General features: G+C 38.1%; 1 protein-coding gene and 1 pseudogene across 12 annotated transcripts in view; one reads left to right on the forward strand and one right to left on the reverse strand.

Moving 5' to 3' along the window:
- The window catches only part of CPT1C (carnitine palmitoyltransferase 1C), a 45256-nt gene extending 44397 nt beyond the window's left edge, over positions 1-859 (forward strand). For all 11 annotated transcript variants that reach the window (XM_087945235.1, XM_087945234.1, XM_087945232.1 and 8 more), the window contains one exon: positions 720-859. In XM_087945235.1, coding sequence (XP_087801361.1) covers positions 720-818 — 99 coding nt within the window. In that variant the 3' untranslated portion in view covers positions 819-859. The remainder of the gene's footprint in view (positions 1-719) is intronic.
- A 4158-nt stretch (positions 860-5017) lies between these two features.
- On the reverse strand, positions 5018-17417 carry LOC113413383 (testis-specific serine kinase substrate-like; annotated as a pseudogene). Its single transcript, XR_015745724.1, has 8 exons — positions 17251-17417; positions 15247-15481; positions 11868-11963; positions 10067-10150; positions 8435-8723; positions 8188-8346; positions 7204-7344; positions 5018-5248 (listed from the first exon to the last, which is right to left on the reverse strand). The product of XR_015745724.1 is annotated as a testis-specific serine kinase substrate-like (transcript).
- Positions 17418-18443: the final 1026 nt, after the last annotated feature.

Here is an 18443-nt window from a genome sequence, read left to right on the forward strand (position 1 = left end):
TTATTGCTTGAGTCCTCTGAAAGACTAAAGGGATGCATGTTAAATGCCAAATGCTCTCAGTCCCCAAGAACAACTTATAATTGCTTCTGAATAGTTACTTCCTTTATTGTTCCTCACCTATAGAAATTGTGCCAAATTAAAGCAACTGCTTGCATCATTAAAGACATACTCTGAGAATTGCTAGGGAGGAGCCCTCTAAACTCTTTCTCCTGGTCAAACTATCTAAACTTTGCTGGCCCTCTGGAATGCATTTCCCCAGGGGTGTTGAAATATACAGTACAGGTGGTCTTTTCTTATGACAGCAAGAAGTTGGAAATAAATGGCTTGGTTCTTTCAATGCACTAAGTTATTTTTTGATGAGCCATGATTTGTTGAATGAACCAAAGTGGGATTAGTTCATATGTTATGCAAAAACACAAGCAAGCAACTAATTGTTTTGGTAGGTGTTAGGAACCCATACAGTTACGGTGTATAGGTAGAGATTAGCTGTCTGCTTCTAGAATTCCCAGTAAGTTTGGCTGGGAAACCCCCCTTCCCCATTCCACAAAACATGACTGTGTTTGTCTGCCTTCTAATGCTCATCCCCTACTAAGATACAACTTGAATCTTGCTTGGATGTTTTATCCAAGTAATGCTAAGTCTATGCTTTGAAATTTCACTAATATGTGTATTCTATTTTCTTAGCTAAATTTCTTTATTTTTCTTCCTCTTTCTTACAGGATGCACATCGTTTTGGGTTTAATATCCGGAAAGCCATGAATGACATCTTGAATCTTTTCCAAGTGAACAAAATGGCCCATGCCACAGCTGGCAATTGACTGAATAAATGCCAGCAGTATTGTACAATTAGTTATCAATGACACATATTGAGTGTGTTTTTGTTCACTGATCAGCAGGGATATTTGAAAAGGGGGAAGGGGATGCCCAGGGACCAGTCCTGAAGATGTCTGCAAGCACAATGGAGTTCCCCTTTGGATTTAGAGGCCTGGATTCTACTGTATATCAAATACCACAGATCTCTAGGCAAGTAAGATTTCTTATTCACCCTGCCCACATTTCTGTATTTCCTAAAGATCTGATGGGAAAGATTGCTAACCAAGATGAAGAGTTTTTTTCTGGATTAGAACAGAAAAGTTGGGAGCTTTGCTGATTGAGGTTTCTGCTCCAAGCTCCCACGTGGATTTTCTGAAGCTGTGCCTCCTCAGCAACCAGCTGCTAGAATCTCTTCTCCTTGTGCTCCAGCCACTTCAGACCACAGTGGTTGGTTACCTGCCTATTCTGTGCTTCGAATATGAAGGACTCAGTCCCTGTGGCTGTGATGATTATGCTATCCCTATAAAGTGCTTCAAATAGGATGAAGTGAATTCCTCATTCTCACCCTTTAATGCCTGAGGTAATAGGAAATCACTATAAATTCAATATAGGGGAAAGGAATCTTAATGTAAGCCAGATCAATTGGCCTATCTCTTAGCATTATAAATATTAATAAAACTCCAGAGTGGGAGTTCTTGCCAAAAAAGTCTGGTTTTGGTCAACTGAAAGGTTGGAAAGTGACAAGGAGCATGTCTAAATACCAAGAGGTTTTGAAGGGAGCCCTCAGTTGCCAAAGTGTTTCATACTGCCTCTTTTAAAGTTCCTTTTATCAGACAAACCAGACTTCACCCCTCTAGAGACTTGAGCAAGTAGTTTTTGACTACCATCCTTTTGCATCATTTCTGCAACTGTCCTTTGAAGACCATTTTAAAAAATATATAAGGGCTTAGCTATGGAACATACAAGAAAGAATATTAGGGAAACTATGTGAAAAAGGGGGCACGGCCAGATTGCAGTTAGAAAAGTAGATGGTGTTATGCAACTTCCAAAAAGCTTTTGCACTTCATTACCTTCTGAGAGTTCATAGCAAGATGGAGAGGTTTTTCAGCTCTTTAGTGTGTTGAATCAAACTTATTAGATTGAGATGGTGCTTGGCACTTGGATGGCATGCTGCAGGGCATGCTTGTTTAAGGCGGATGGTCTTATACCAGTACTTCTTCTTTATGCAGGAGCCTCTAAGATTGTTCCAAATCCTACTTCCATTGATCAGAGCAACATCCATTGATTGGATGTTGGAAAAGGGAGAGAAAAGGAAGGCTTACAGAGCTCATTAATCCATTGGGGCATCAAGCCAAGCAAATAATATGTGCAATACTTGTAATCATGACGCTGTAGGTCACCAAGCAAACAAGGTCAGCAGTTTGATCAAGAGAGCAGAGAGCCAAGTACCACAGGGAAAAGCAGCCTGCATTCTCCCAGGGCTGCCTCTGCAGGACTCTACTGCCTCCTGATGGCTTGCATGCACTCGGCCACAAGGCATGGTCAGGCCTGTGACTGTAGCAAGAGATGGGAACAGCACAGTCATAGAAAAAATACTAAAGGGTAGATTTAGATCTGACAGCTCAGTTCACTTTACTCAGTGGTAATGCCTGAGGCTGAGAGTTATTGGATCCTGCAGAAATGACAGTCTTTGGAAGGGGTGGTTAATAAATAGGTAGCAAAAACATCAAGTCTCCTCCCTCTTGGTCCCTCTAGTTTAGTAGGTAATGTGTAAAAGAAGATAGTAATCAATGAGAATCTAGATCAAGTGTATGCATATGTGTAAAGACCACTCCTGGAAATTCGAAAGTTATGTTGTGAATTACATAGAGACTAAGAACAGGAAGCTCTTTATAATAGCTATAGCAGACTTATATACCAGCACTTTACAGCTCTCTCTGAGCAGTTTACAGAGTCAGCCTATTGCCCCCAACAATCTGGGTCCTCATTTTACTGATCTTGGAAGGATGGAAGGCTGAGTCAACCTGGAGCCTGGTGAGAATCGAATACCAAACTGCTCGCAATCAGGAGTCAGCAGGATTGGCCTGCAATACTGCATTCTAACTGCTGCACCACCATGGCTCAACTACAAAATCGTGTTGTTGTTTTTTAAACTATCCATAGTTGAATTTAGATCTTAGTGCAAGTTTGAACAACCATTAAGCAGTGAAAGATTCATTTTTAGTTTATATTTTGGATGATTTAAGACAGAGAAATGGCAAGGGATATCAAATGGGGTGTGAGAATTGAGTTTTTAAAATGACTCATACCTTTAGCTTCACTCCCTGTCCCCAGAACAACAGATATAGGTAGACTTCAACCGACAACCATAATTGGGATTAGAATCTCCATCGCTAAGCGAGGCAGTCGTTACGTGATATGCACCTGATTTTACAACCTTTTATCCCCTCACCCTCCTGGAAGTTGCAAACTGTCATAAATACATGCTGGTTGCAAAGCAGCCAATTTTGATCACATAATCACAGGGACATGCAATGGTTGTAAATGCAAGGATAATAGTAAATCACTTTTATTAGCACTGTCATAACTGAATGATTGCTAAATGAACCTAAGCACCTGTAACTGACATATTTCTGACATTTGGCACTTAATTATAGTCAGCACAAGTAGCATTCCTAGTACATGTTTATCTCTGGAGAGGGGAATCACCTGGAACCACCATATTGGTGCCTTTGCTTTACTGGTCTTAACTTGTGGGCTATCAAGAGACTCCTTATAGCTCAGTTTGATTTACAATAGCTGATGCCCAGCATTTTTTATCCTATAAAATGGTTCTGACATAGTAGAACAATTTGCTGAAAACTGCTAACCTAGTTACAAGGCTGTAGAAGGATTTAAAATGATTAAACAAATAATGCCCGCCCCAGTCAAAAGCTGGTGTTCTCTTGACAATTTCAGCTACATGACACAAAAAGCTGGAACAGAAAGAAAATGCAAACTAAATTTCTCTTCGTATATAATTTTATTTAGAAACTTCTTATTGATTCTATTTTCTTCCACCCTACTGTTTCTCAGACTTCCCCCTTATTTCCCCCTATAGAAATATCTGGGAAGATCAGATCAATTACAAAGGACTTTTAAAATTAGGACATAAAATTAGGAAATTGTTCCTGCTATAACCACCAAGAGACTAAGATACTATATCCATGGAATAAATAACAAGGCAACAATGATGGATTTCCACATATGCAAAAGATGTGTTGATAAATAAAATAGAACAAAAACAACGTTCTAAATTTTCAGTAAGTAAGCTTTGCAAGAAGAGAAAGCTAGAGACACACATGTGCTAATTTGCCTATTAATGAAAAGAAAGTCTGTGCTTCTGAGCTCACATATCCCAAAACCTGAAGCTTGAACAGGCAATATGTTACATTATTTTCATGAATGTCTTTAGATTTATTCAGCTGGACATGGAAAGGTTATTTTCAACTCCCCAAAGTTATTTCACTGTCCTACACAGTGGGGTCAGTGCTGTTACCCTTCCTACAGAATATGAACAGTTTTTTTAATAGGAAAATAGATGGAAATGAGAAAAAAAGCAACGTGGAAGTAGACAGGAAGACCACACAATCAGAAGCTAGTGCAAAACTATAGCTGAGCAATTTGTAGCATTATTCACCTTTAAGTCACATTTGGACTTGGAAAAGTATATGGAGGCTGCACTCGTCAAAATCAACAGGGCCAGGACAAAACAACATTTAATTTACATTTATAATTACAATTAATATTGTTGATTGTTCCCTGTCAATGTTATGACTTTCATTCTCAGTCACTGTCAGTCACATTAAATCTACCATTCAACACTCATAGAAGTGCTCAGAAAGTACATCCGGAATTTTCAGAGGCTGCATTTAACTCTTGGACTGCATTCCCTGTATGAGCCAAGAGGAGAGGAAGAAAAGCTTAGTGACAAAGCTATTGTGCTTTGCTCAGTGAAGACCACAGGCTCATCTTTCAAGCTCTCAAAATATTTTCAGTAGTGTTTAGAAAAACATCTACCAGAAATTTTAGTGAACACCATGTCTGATTAGAATGGGAACAGAATCCTAGAATAGAATCTGGGCAAGGCAGCTTTGCAGATTGAACATCCTTAGCCAAGGTGGATCTGTCTCCAGACTTCCCAGGGCAAGGCCATCTTGATCTGGCCTGCACAACTTAGGGTCAGAAAAATGCTCCAGAAAGACTGCACTCTGGAAACACTTTATTGGGGGCAGGAGGGTCTGGGGTTAGTCCTCACTGTGTCATCGTCTTCTGCAAATGCTGGCAGCTGGGGCATATGCCTTCGGGTTGGCCCCTCTGCTTCAGCTCCTCCAAAATGGGCGCCATCGCGTGTTCAAACATCTTTCGCAGCACCTCCGTATTCACAATGCTGTAGCTGTGGGTAGGAACCGGGAAATGGGAAAAAAAAGAAAGAAAAGAAGGGATGCCATTTACACAGTCAATCAATGTAGAAAATATGATAGGCTTAAGTCTTGAAAGGGAGACCAACAGCCCAGGTACACCGTCAAAGAAACGCCTTCCATGCCATGTCAGAAGAGTGCCCTTTGCTGCACTGAAAACAATGTAAATATGAGATATCTCTGGAAGGATTTAACATAAAGAGAAAAAGAACCACTGCTCCAACTTAACATTGCTTTAGGACAGTTGCCCCTTTTTCCAGAACTGACATGGTGGTCTACTGAAAGAAGAAGTAAGAGAAGGTAGGCAATATATGTATAAAACAGCTAAGCTGGAAAGAGTTTTAAAAAGCAGCCATTTTAAAACCCAACTCTTCTTGATTCTTCTAAACATGCATGCCAATTACATGAGCAACATAATTTTTTTTTAAATGAATGAAAACAGATGTTCTCAGGAATCTAAAGCCAATGCCAGAGACTGGATTTTGTAGAAAACTGCATTTTTAGCAGCAGCCAATTAAGTGTTTATATGAGTAGTCGATTCACTTGCTTTTGTAATACGAACTTGCTCTTCTGTGAACTGGAAAACTGCAATTACCTGCTGCTCTATGAAAGGAAATCTATAATATCAAGTCAGTATTTCTAGCTAATATACTGTTCATAGACTTAGCAAAAATTTTGGCTAGTCCTTGATAGAAAAAAATCTTAGCTGTCCTGATATATCATGACCACCCAGTAAGAAAGCATTTCTCAGCCTTCATAACTTTAAGCTGGGTGGATTTCAACTCATGCTTGAGAATCAGGAATTGACTCAGGATTCTGAAATCCATACAACTTAAAGTTGTCAAGATTTGGCTTTTTCCTCAAACACGAGGTGGGAGATTTTGTGCCAGTGGACTATTCTTGGATCGGTTTTGACTAGATGAAGCTACTTTGGCAATGTTTTCCTCTGTTTTAATGTTGGGGATTTATTACACATTGTTATCTATCAATGTATACTGCCTGGATCCATGTGTCAATTGGGAAGCTATTAAATTGATATAATCAGTCAATCATGCTAAGCCATAATATGCTATGTTTGACTTTATCTTAGCTTTTGTGGTCCTTGGAAATTACAAACCATAGGTTATGCCAAGTTCCACATGCCAAAAACAATCCAGAATGTACTATATATATATATATATATATATATATATATATATATATATATATATATATATATATATATTTAAAAAAAAAGACAAATAATTGGAACCCTAGTCTCAGAGGTAAAATATGTTTCTACTTTTTAATAATTTCTTCTGCCATCAACAATCTCTTTGCCACATCCCTTCTTGGATAAGAAAGTCATTGGAAGACTTCCTGCAATCCATGAACAAGTTAGGAATTCAACCAGGAACCCAGGCCCAACTATGATTTATGGCTTAATATGTGAACATAGCCACTATAGGGAGCCCTCAATTAAAAATGGCATCATTCACATTTAAAGTTGTTTGCTCTAAATTTTTCAAGTATTTTGCTGATTTCTACCTTTATATCTGGTGACTAGCAAAAAAACACCCCAATTGAATAAAATGGATTCACTTAATGACTATGGTTTCACTTAATTACCATAGCATTTCCTTAAGAACCTCTACAAAAAAAGATAAAATTAGGTACAGTCGCACAATAATCAATTTAGCAGCCACCATGAGTTGCAACCATAATACCAGGTTAAGTTACAGTCATAAGTTGAAGACTACCTGTAATGCTTTGTTTAATAAATATTGATTAAACAAAACATTACTTAGAGCCTTTAGGACACTGACCTATGCGAAATCAGGGAAATCAAACTCTACTTTGCCCTAATTTCCATATCTTTCCTTAGTCTATCCTTCTGATTCTCAAGTTGGCCTGTATTCTTCAATTCTGACCCAAAGGTTTAATTCGGTACCTGGAACATCTAGTACAATTAGAAGGAGGCCGGTCAGATGCTTCCATATTCTTCAGTGTTGCAAGATGTCGGGATATGTCTTCCAAGAGTCCATCCAGATCTGCCCGAAGCTGAGTGAGAGACACTGAAGTCCGTTTTGCCCTAGCAGAGAAGAAAGCAGTTGTAACTAAAAGGGCAAATTTCCACAACTTCCAAATTCATAGCCCTGTAACAATTTGGAGAAATGTAAGTTTGCCTGCCACATAGATTGATAGCCTTTTTTTTTTTTTAAATCTCTGGCGCAAGGTCTTCAAATTGGAGCAATCTCATTTTCTTACATCATAGGTTGGCAGAAGAACAGTGGCTTCCTGGTTTGTGGGCATTTGTGTTCCAGGAGATGCTACAGATTCAAAATACACTAGAGGACTCACCCTCTTTTATTCTGAATCTGATGTCTGAGTTTTTGAATCCCCTGGTATTTTTTTAGCAAAGAATCTGGTACAATTAAGTCTATATTAATGCGTAAGAAACCTGCTGAAGAAAAAGGCCAAGAGACCATAGGCACATTCATGAAGCTTGCTCTTGGAAGATTCATAAACATTAGAAAACTTCACTTTAAAAAAAAAAAGTTATAGTGATCGGGCCATCTTCCAGGGCAACAAGGCCAAAACTAGTAATATATTAATCTTCCCTACTGGATTACAGAGTTACAAAAAATTATAACTCTTAATAGAAAGTGATGATCATGGAAGTTGTATTAACTTTTCTAAAATCAAAACTCTAGGAGGAAAAAGTTCTATAAGTATGTAGGGAGCAAATCCCACCACTAGGAACATAAATAAAAGTTATCTAAGTGAACCTCTCATTGTATTTTAGCTCTAGGATACAATAAATAATGGGTTGCGTTTGACTTCATCTCTAAAATCTGGCCTTTTCTTTGCTGGGAATACAAGGGCTCCTTGGAGGAGAGAAAGGGAAGTCTGTTTGCTCTGGAGAGGCACATACGTGGTAGAGACTTCATCCAGTTCCTCCCGCAGCATCCTGAGCTCCTGGCCTTGCTCCACCTGTGTCCTTTCCCGCTGGGGAAGAACCCCCTCCAAGCGCACCCCCAGCTGGGCCAGCAGCCGCAATGCCTCCTTCTGGGCCAGATCCAGCATACATTTCCTAGAGTGAGGAGTGATGGAAAGAGACCAGGTTGAAGGGTTGGTGCCTCTAGCAAAACCAAGGCTCTTCCATTCCCACTTCATAGTACCTGATCTCTCCCAGCAGAAGAAGGCAAGCCAAGGTGGAAGCCATGCTTGGATTTTCAACTATGCCCATCTCATCCCCAAGACCTGCTCACAATTGCCCACTATTCATCATAGGCTAATGATGGATGTCAATCAAACAGCATCACTCTCTTCATAGATGGCTGATGTTGAGGGTATCGCTACTATTCTGCCTATTGAGTCTACTTGTTACCCTGTTCAAGCAACTGCTATGAGATCTTACCAACGAAAGTCTTCTACTTGAACTTGTTGCTGCAAATTACGTAGTTTCTCCTAAACAGAGTGGGGAAGTGACAGGGAAACAATAACATTAATTTGATATTGAGTATAATTATTACAACACTCATAATTCCCAATCTAGCTGGGTTAGCTAGAAACTATAGTTGTTGTAATCCAAGATTTGGAGGAAAATACAGTGCATCCACAGAAGAAAGCAGTTTGGTGTAGTTTTCTTTGGGAGTGATCCCATCCTTTTCAATTTAATAAGATGGTAAATAAAAGGGAAAACAAGCTGAAGCAGTTGCAGCATTTAAAAAAGAAATGATCCTATACCAGAAACTTAGCAAGAACACAACACTGAATTTGCAATATTGTACTATCACCATTGCATCTTTCATCTACGAATCTAGAGAGCAGCAACTTGGCTAATTCTTAAAGATACGGAGACTCAAACCTGTAGTATTCAGCCCATCAGGAAGCCTTTTGACAATAAATAATGATATGATTTATTAAAGAACTATCCCAGCTTTTAGTCAGAAGCTCCAATTAACAAATTTAGCTCTAATTCTAGTTTCTGGCAACAACAGAACTAGCCTGAGCTGTGGAGAGGGAGAAACTGGCAAAATGAGCTTCTACAGATAATAGTGGGGTAGGATTAGAGCCTCTGTCCCTTCGATGCCAGTCCAAAACTTAATGCTGGTGAGATTGAGAATTTAAAAAGAAAATTCCAGAAAAGGTAACAAAATACCTTCATATTGATTCAAAAACTTTATGCCAAAAGAAATCAAGCATAATTGAAGGAGCTTATTTTTCTCATGTACAGCTCTTTCTCCAAATTTTTCCTAAAACAGTTTCTTGTGCTGTAGGCCAGCCTGACAAAAAATAAATTCTTATAGTTAACAGTGGAACTGAATTGTAATCTATCTTTAAGCCCTGGCTGTCTTTTGCTAAAAGGTCCATATTTTTAAATATCTGATAAGAATCCCTCGATGAAAAAGAGGAATAGATTTAACAGATGGAGGGGCAAAAAAGGGCACCTAGTGATAAGTGGCAGAGAACTGGTCAGATGACCAACCCAGCCCAATAATCTGATCTCTGAAAATCTCTACAGCAAATTGCTTTTGTTTCTATTTTGCTATTTTTCTATTTTTGCTATTAGCCAAAATATTTAGAAACTTGAATTACAGACTCTGTTCTCATTCTAGAAGAAATCAATCCTGGTTCCTTAAATGCAATCCCCCAAGATCATAGATTCTGCTTATAATCTTACTTTCTGACAACTGTTCTCCATCAATCTACTAGCTCATAGCAGCTCTGTTACCTTTCCACATGCTGTGAATTACTTGCACTGTTGATACCACCCCATATTCCTGCAAGTCTCAAATCTTCTCCCTCACCTCCAAGAGGGCTGAATTTTCTTCCAGCACACTGGTCTTAATTTCAGCATCCTCCACAGATTTTGACACCTTTCGACAGCTTTCCTACAAAAGATTTTAGGAAACAGGAAGAAACTTAGAAGCCAAGAAGAAAACAAATGGAATCAGCTAATATGGATTTGCAACCATTGTTGTGTTCCTTTTTTTTTTTAAAGTCTTTTCAAGAAGTGGAAGCTTGGAGAAAGCTGAAAAATCTCTCATTTCTTTTTTCTTTTTTAACTTAATATTCTAAGGCTGATTTTAATTGCCTTACATTGGAAATGTGGTTTGCCACTGCCTAATTCCTAGGGCTGAGAGACAGTGACGTCCAAAGTCACCCAGCTTTCTTTATACTCTGGTCAGGATTAAATTTCATTCACCTGGTTTCTAGCTTGATGCCTTAATCTAGGGGTGTCAAACTCAATTTCATCGAGGGCCGCATCAGTTGTGTTTGACTTCCATGGGACATGCAGGGGGCATGGACAGCTCAACGTCACTCGTATTGGGGGTGCCTACGGTGGTCCGAGTGTTCTGCCAGCGAAAACGGGCTCCTGAGCTCCGTTTCCAGCTGTGACGGCCTCCTGCAACGAAAAGGGAACTCGCGAGGGCCGCACGCAGCCCTCCCAAGCTCCGTTTTTGCTGGCAGAGGCACCACAGGCCTATCCTTTGCTGTTTCCAGGGCAGCCCCACGGTCCAGATTTAAGCACCCTGTGGACCAGAACTGGACCACAGGCCTTGAATTTGACCACTGTCTTAACCACTCCACCAATTGGCTTTCACCCTTGACCTACATGCCTTTTCTGTTACTTCTCTAGTGGGTTCAAAACAATCAACAAGGTTCTTTTTCCTCCTTTGTAAGGAAGATCCAGCCAATTGAAACCAGTTGACTTGAGTGCCCTTCCATACCTGTGGGGACTTCTTTGACACAGAAGCACCTTAGCTGCAGGCTGCTGCCTTATCTTTGGTGTGGATCAAATAGAACAAATGAAAATTCTCTTCAAATTATCTTAGGAAAGCTCTTCCCCATTCATCTATTATTGTCCAGGGCCATTAAGTAACATAGAACCATGCACATTTTTGCTTTTCGGGCACTAGGATGGTTGGGCAATTCTAGAAAATGCTCTGCCTCATTTCTGACAGTTACATGTGCTGTCACACTATTTGAGCAGAGACATGTATATAAAATCCCAAACCAACAAGCCTAAGTGATGGCAATATCATTAAAAACTAAAACAAGAATTGTACATAATCTGACTAAAGCAAACTGGCAAATGTTAATCTTGTGGATAACATGCATAGTCTACTTTTAAACCTTTTCCCTCATTCCAACCTCACCTTTTCCCATGAACACTCTTTCTTCTACTTTTTTTGTATAATTCTGTCTGATTAAGAGTACTGGAACACTTAAATGCTTACACAATATATTACATTTAATTATGAATTAATTTTTTTAAGGATCAACATATACACTCTTGCTTTTAAATTTTTAACTTATTTTTTTTGCCAACAATATTATTTAGAAAAATTAAATGATAGCAATAAAGCGAAGGCATGAAGGCAAAATGAAGACAAAGTCAAATCTGATTTTACAACAAGATGGACAGAATTTAGCACCTTCTCCCTCAAATTGGCCCAGAAAGTCAGAATGAAGCATTCTTGCATTAGGAGCCTTAAAAAAATAAAAACAAATTCATTCTACATTCCAGATTATTAAAGCAGAAACAGACATGGTCAACGTAGAAATCTAACTGTTCAGTTATGCAGTCTATTAAAAAAAACAGACCTGCAGATTCTGAAGATGGTGGTTGACCTTAGATGTCCTCTCTTTGAGACTGGTAATGGAGTCCTTGGCTCGCAAAAGGCCACTATTGCTCACTTCCTGTTGGGAGAGAATGTAAGAAGAAACCGGATCATCCATTTACTCTTGACTTCTTCACACTTTCCAATAATTTATTTCAGTCTTGGTGTCAACCAGAAGGTCTTCTTAGAGACCTACGAACTCATTGCTAAAAGTGATAGAAGAAATTAGTGACATATTTGAGGGACACTGGAGCCATATAGTAGAAACGTGCTTGTTGCAATGTACCTGTTGCAGCTGAGGATCAAGGAAAGCAAAGAAAGACATATTTGGAACAATATAAATGAAACAAACAAAATATTGAAAAGTTGTATTTATGTAGTTACTTGTCAAGCACATCTAAATTATATTAAAGTAACCAAAATATCTTTACAATCCCCAAGGCATGTCACAACTTTTGAGCATCTCTAATGTTTGGAAAGTGTAAACATTTGACGCGCCCAAAAAGGCCATATGCAGAAAGCAAATGAGGAATGAAGAATGACACAAACATATCTCTGCAGAAGGAGGATCTCAAGAGAATGAATTCTTCTAGAAGAGCTATTCTCATTGGTTATGATCAAGGGGATTCTGTTGGCAAATTCTTTCCTAGTCCACTTCCTAAACAACCAAGAGATATGAAGATTTTTAAGGAATATTTTTCTTGAACAAATAATGACAAAACAAAAAACCTTGCTATAAAAAAATCCTTGATTCTCTTTAATTTTTGCATGATGCAATATCATCAAAGATACAGAAAAAGAATGAATGAAAATAATTTTAGTTTAGTTTAGTTTTCTTTATTGTCAATACTAATACAATACTAATGATCTTCTGGGCAATGACATTAACCCTCTGGAGTGCTTTCCTATCTGCCACTGTGCAATTGGCAAACCATACAGAGGTGCAGTATGCTAAAATGCTCTCTATGGTGAAGTGGTAGAAGGTCACCAGCAGTTTTTCATTCAGTTGTTGTTTCCTGAGAAGTCTCAGGTAGTATAATCTCTGCTGGGCCCTTTTGACCAGTGCTGAAATATGAGCACCCCAGGTCAGGTCCTCTTTTATGGTAACATCCAGAAACTTAAAACTGGCCACTTGCTCCACTCGGTCTCCATTGATAAGCAAGGGCTGGATATCTGATCTGTTCTTTCTATAGTCCACTATAAGCTCCTTGATCTTATTAGTGTTGAGGACCAAGTTATTGTCTCCACACCATGAAAGCAACCGATCCACCTCATCTCAGTAGGCAGACTCATCCCCCCCGGAGATGAGTCCCACCACTGTTGTGTCATCTGCAAATTTAGCAATAGTATTACTAGTGTGAGTGAGAATGTAGTCATGCACATAAAGAGTATAGAGTAAGGGACTCAACACACAACCCTGTGGTGTACCAGTGTTAAGAATAAGGGCTGAAGTGGTATGATTACCTAATCTGACTGTCTGTGAGTGGCCAGACAGGAAATCCATAATCCAAAGGCAGATTGAATAAGAAAGGCCAAGGTCCAGAAGATTAGACACTCGTCTAAATTTTGGTGATGTGTGCACGTGCACTTTGGGCACTTGGTATCGAAAAGATTAGCCATCACTGCTCTAATCGAACAATGGCAGAAAGATATATCTAAATTTATGTAGCAAGAAAAAAAACTACAAATTAAATGTAAGGTGATACAAGATGCAAAAGAAAGAGGATTGTGTTTACCTGATTTCAGATTATATTTTGCAGTGAACTACGGATCAATATCATTATTAAAAAATGATTATAAACTTTTTGCTGCTGTTTTGGTAGAAAAAAAATAAAGAAGGTTTTACAGTTAATTGATAATTTTACAGTTAATGGTAATTTTTTATCATTTATGGTGGACATGTAATAAAGCAAAGAAATATTGGAGTAGGATTCATATCCTAATTCAGAAGATTCTTAAAGTGAATATAAGAATAAAACCAGAAATTTTTCTTTTACATTTAATGGAAAAAGAGTTGGAAAAAAAAATTGGAATTTCAATGTTATATATACTGACAACAGCAAGATTACTTCATGCACAAAAGTAGGACATTTTGATTTCCACAATGGACAAATGGCTGCAAAAGCTGATGAAGTTAGCAGAGATAGCTAAATAGACTGCTTTGATTAAAGAAAAAAAAACACAACTACTTTTGTTTCGACTTGGAAGCTGCTTCTTGAACTTTGTGCTTAAGGTGGAAAAAAATGAAACTTTGATTTTGGATTTTACCGATTAGATTTGTTCTTATAGAAATGGCTAGTTTATACTATGATGTAAAAGTAAAAAGTTGAGGTTTGATGTTAACTTATTCTACTATACCAAAGAGAGTCGGAAGTCAATGCCTTTTCTTTCTTTCTTTCTTTCTTTCTTTCTTTCTTTCTTTCTTTCTTTCTTTCTTTCTTTCTTTCTTTCTTTCTTTCTTTCTTTCTTTTTTTCTTTCTTTCTTTCTTTCTTTCCCCACTCTTCCTTTCCCTTTTCCCTCCCCTACTTTTCCTATTATTTGTTTTTGTGTGTTTGTATTTTATACTATAAAAAACATTCTTATAAAAAAAAACATTAGAAGTTCAAACAGGATTCATCCCTTCCAGTCACCAAGGAAATGTGAGAGGCTTGGAAGCAGCATCTTCAAAGTGGAATATGGACTGAAAAGATAAACAGAGCTAAATAGTATCAAGCGTACAAACCCTTTTGGGGGAAAACTTGCAAAAGGAGAATCTGTAAATCTATTATAGCACTAAACAGTCAAGAATCTTTTTATGGGAGTGGCATAAAAGTTTTCTTCATGTCTGTTATTAGAACAATACTAAACCAGGGCAAGTTAATTATCTAGGAAAGCAGCAACAAGTACATTGCAATGTCCTACCTGTCAATGAATAATTCAGCTTCAACCACAACAATACAAGAGCACACAATAGATACAAACTCAAGGTTAATCGCACCAAACTTGATTGCAGGAAATATACGACTTCAGCAACAGAATGATCAATGTCTGGAATACTCTGCCTGACTCTGTCGTTTTTTCCCCAAACCCGTTAACCTTAGACTGTCTACTATTGACCTCAGCCCTTTCCTAAGAGGTCTGTAGGGGGCGTGCATAAGCGCACCAACGTGCCTACTATCCCTGTCCTATTGTTTCTTTTATTTCTTTTATTTTTCTTATATGTATCCATGTATTCATAACTATGTTTTTACTTATACCTATTATCTTGTAAGCAGTTGACAAATAAATAAATACATAAATAAATAAATAAATAAATAAATAAATAAATAAATACATACATACATACATACATAAAATGTGGGATTGTGATTCATGTCCTCACCTGCTGGCTGGAATTATCATCTTCATCTTCTGACCATGCTGGCTTGATGGGAAACAGAGGATCCCGTCTTTCGCCTCCAGCTCCCCCTGGTAAGCCTCCGTCATCTGTGGATTCATTCTCGGTGGTAGAATCATCACGTTCCCCATCAGTTAGATTCAGAAGAGAAACATTAGTGCAAGCAGAAGAACGCTTCAAATTCAGATTGGGACTTTCAGTGGTAAAATGGGGCTCGACTCTGGGTGGGAAAAGGGGATATGTTATCTTTAGATTCAGCTGTTGACTACTTTCTTTCCTATATAATATAATGCAGAGAGATTGCAGTATTGCAGCAAAAAGAATTATGATGCCTCAGTGGCTAACATATTCTTTGATAAGAGCAACTCTTGGTTGATATCAGTTTTATTATCTTCTACTAAGCTTTCATGAGAAAACAAATATTGATATATAAAGATATCAAAACAATATGATATCCTGGCTCAGCTCTCCCAAATATGATGTTTTTATGTGTGTATGTTGGTCTTCAACATCCTCAATTTAAGGGATTTATGATTGATATCCTGGAATACTGTTCCAAAAAATTTGAGACTTGAATTGCAACCCATTGAAAAGGTATATAGTCTTATTTATTCCCTCATTTATATCCTGCCCCCAAGTCAACACTCTTTATTTATCCAATAAAATCAAACAGAACTTGGGGGGAAGGGGAGAGAGGGCAGCCTGTTCCAAAAAGAGAAAAGGCTCTCATGCCCACCATTTCTTGAAGTGGGAGAAAATCCAGAGAAACTCCTCCCAAATAGGACGTACTGTACCTATTTGGAGAAGATGGTTCATAAAGCAGCATAAAGGCCTCATAGATCAAAACCAGCATTTTATAGAAACAAAATTGTTAATCAATGCAGAACCACAGGACAATGGTATCCTATTGAAATGGATTGAACTCCCAGCCAATGGTATCCTATTGAAATGGATTGAACTCCCAGCCAATGAGCACCAACTAGTTTTAGGACCTCTTCAAAGGCAACCCAACTAAGAAAATATTGGAATAATCAATATTACTAAGGCTAACTACTGCCAAGATCTCCCATCCTACAAGAAATGCAAAAGAAACACTAGACAAAATTGTGCGGTCTTCTCTGGTAAAAAAAAATCCACCTGCTAATCAAAAAGCAGGATCTTCATTTTCACACTAGCTCCATCAACAAATGTGATCCTCTCTAATACAGAAGCTCAATTGTTTCTGAAGAAGCAGTAACTCCCTCTTGCTTTGATTCAATTTCACTTTGTTTCATTCCATTCCATTCAATCCCTCACCACTCACATACTGGGAGAATATGCATCTTCTGCTCAGTTCAAAGCTAGATATCAGGAAGATATTGTTGAACTCCAAACCAAGAAATGACCTTTCCCAGTGGTTTCATTTAAATATTAAATAGCATAGGGGAGAGAATGAAGTCCTGGAGCACTATGCATAAAAATGCCCAAGGGTTTAAATTTCTTCTCTTGGCATTACCAACTAGATTTATGAAACAGTGAACATTGCAGATTAATGCCACCCATCCACCCACTCATACACAAATTCATCTCACAGAAAATCCAGAAAATATCTAAATGGTTTTTCACAATGCCTGGCCAAAGTTGTCAGCAATAACCACTGTTGTAACACCTTATTTAGATCAGATGAGGTGCATTATTCATTTAGCCCAGTGTTGGACTACAAACATTCATTATTCTTGGCCATCTTTATGCAGACTACAAATTCTGGGAGTTGTAGTCCAACAAAATTGGGATCTGATGGCAGCAGCTCTCCATGAACTGAAGGAGAAAAGGGTGGGTTGCATAGTCTTTTCCCAGAGGCCTTTCTAGATGCCTGGAACTGAATCTGAAACCATGTATAATAAGCAAAGCAGAAGTGCTACTCTGCACCCTCCCTTCCTGTGGGTTCTTACTTACTACAACCATTGCACCGAATTTCATTTCTATCCTTTCCCTTCCCAGGTCACTCACCCATGGAAAGAGACTGCTTTCTTTTTTTTGTTAAAGCCCTTGATGCTAGTAGTCTTTCCAAGCTGATCCTTGCTGCTTTGGGCCCGACTCTCAATATTTGTTGATGTGTCTCCAGCCTCATTTATTTCCTTGGATTGCCAGATGGTCTTCACCACAATGTTGGCCATTATAGATTGGGGGTTGATATCTGGTATGAGCACAGATTTTCTTGCCTGTACCACACCAGGAAACATCTACTATCTACAAGCCAACTGGCTTTCCAGGTAGGGCAAGGATCTTCTAGTTGCTCTCATGACCTCATAATAGTTGCCATGGGGCTGCCAATCATATAACCCCATTCTTCCATCAACAATTTGCACCACCAACGTTCTATGGCCTTAGTATAGCTTCAATGGAAAAAAAAACTAATCTAATGGTGTAATGCTGACATTGAAATAATTGTATTGATTGAGCGGAATAAATGTACTGTAGAATGAACTGATCTTTTATATCTGGTCCAGGAAGGCAATGTCTAGATTCAACTGCTACGCTAGACTGCAGTTTATAAGTTTTGTATGAATCATAGTTAAGTAATCAGACTTACACCACACAAAATGAGGTTCACACAGTACAATGAACCTAAAACAAAAATACATTATGGCTTAGCTATCTATATGTAGGATCAAATATTATACCGGTATAACATTTCAAACCAATGTATTTAAATGAAATTGTTTTTATGCTTTACAAATAATCTGTCTATATGACTTTTGTGTTGTTTGCTGTTTCCTATCTCTTCCACAAGCCTCAAGGATATAAACATCTACACAGACCTACAAAGAAAAAGTATTCATTTGCTATATATTTTCCATGTCATTTGTTTTTATTTCCCAATCCTCTGGCCATGAACTCATGAACTCAAAGGGAATTTGGGAAATAAACTTTAAGATCATACATGATTTCATTACTTCAATAAAAATTATAATCTTCTCCTCATCTTTATCCTTTTCTTTCTTTCTTTTTTTTTTTTTTTTGCATCCAGCTGGTGTCAGCATTTGTCAGTAAAAATCATGAACTTAAAAGTCACAGCAAAGATTCTAGGTTGGGCTAAAAATGAAATTACACTATTGGATGCTATCAAAAGGTATTATTCTTTGAAAGATTTAGCTATTTGTTAAGCAAAACACATAACTCGCAGTCCAAAGCATTTTGCT

This window comes from Notechis scutatus, chromosome Z, assembly GCF_049901735.1.
Source record: "Notechis scutatus isolate UNSWTSFEM ecotype Mainland chromosome Z, rNotScu1.2, whole genome shotgun sequence".
Classification (NCBI taxonomy): Eukaryota; Metazoa; Chordata; class Lepidosauria; order Squamata; family Elapidae; genus Notechis; species Notechis scutatus.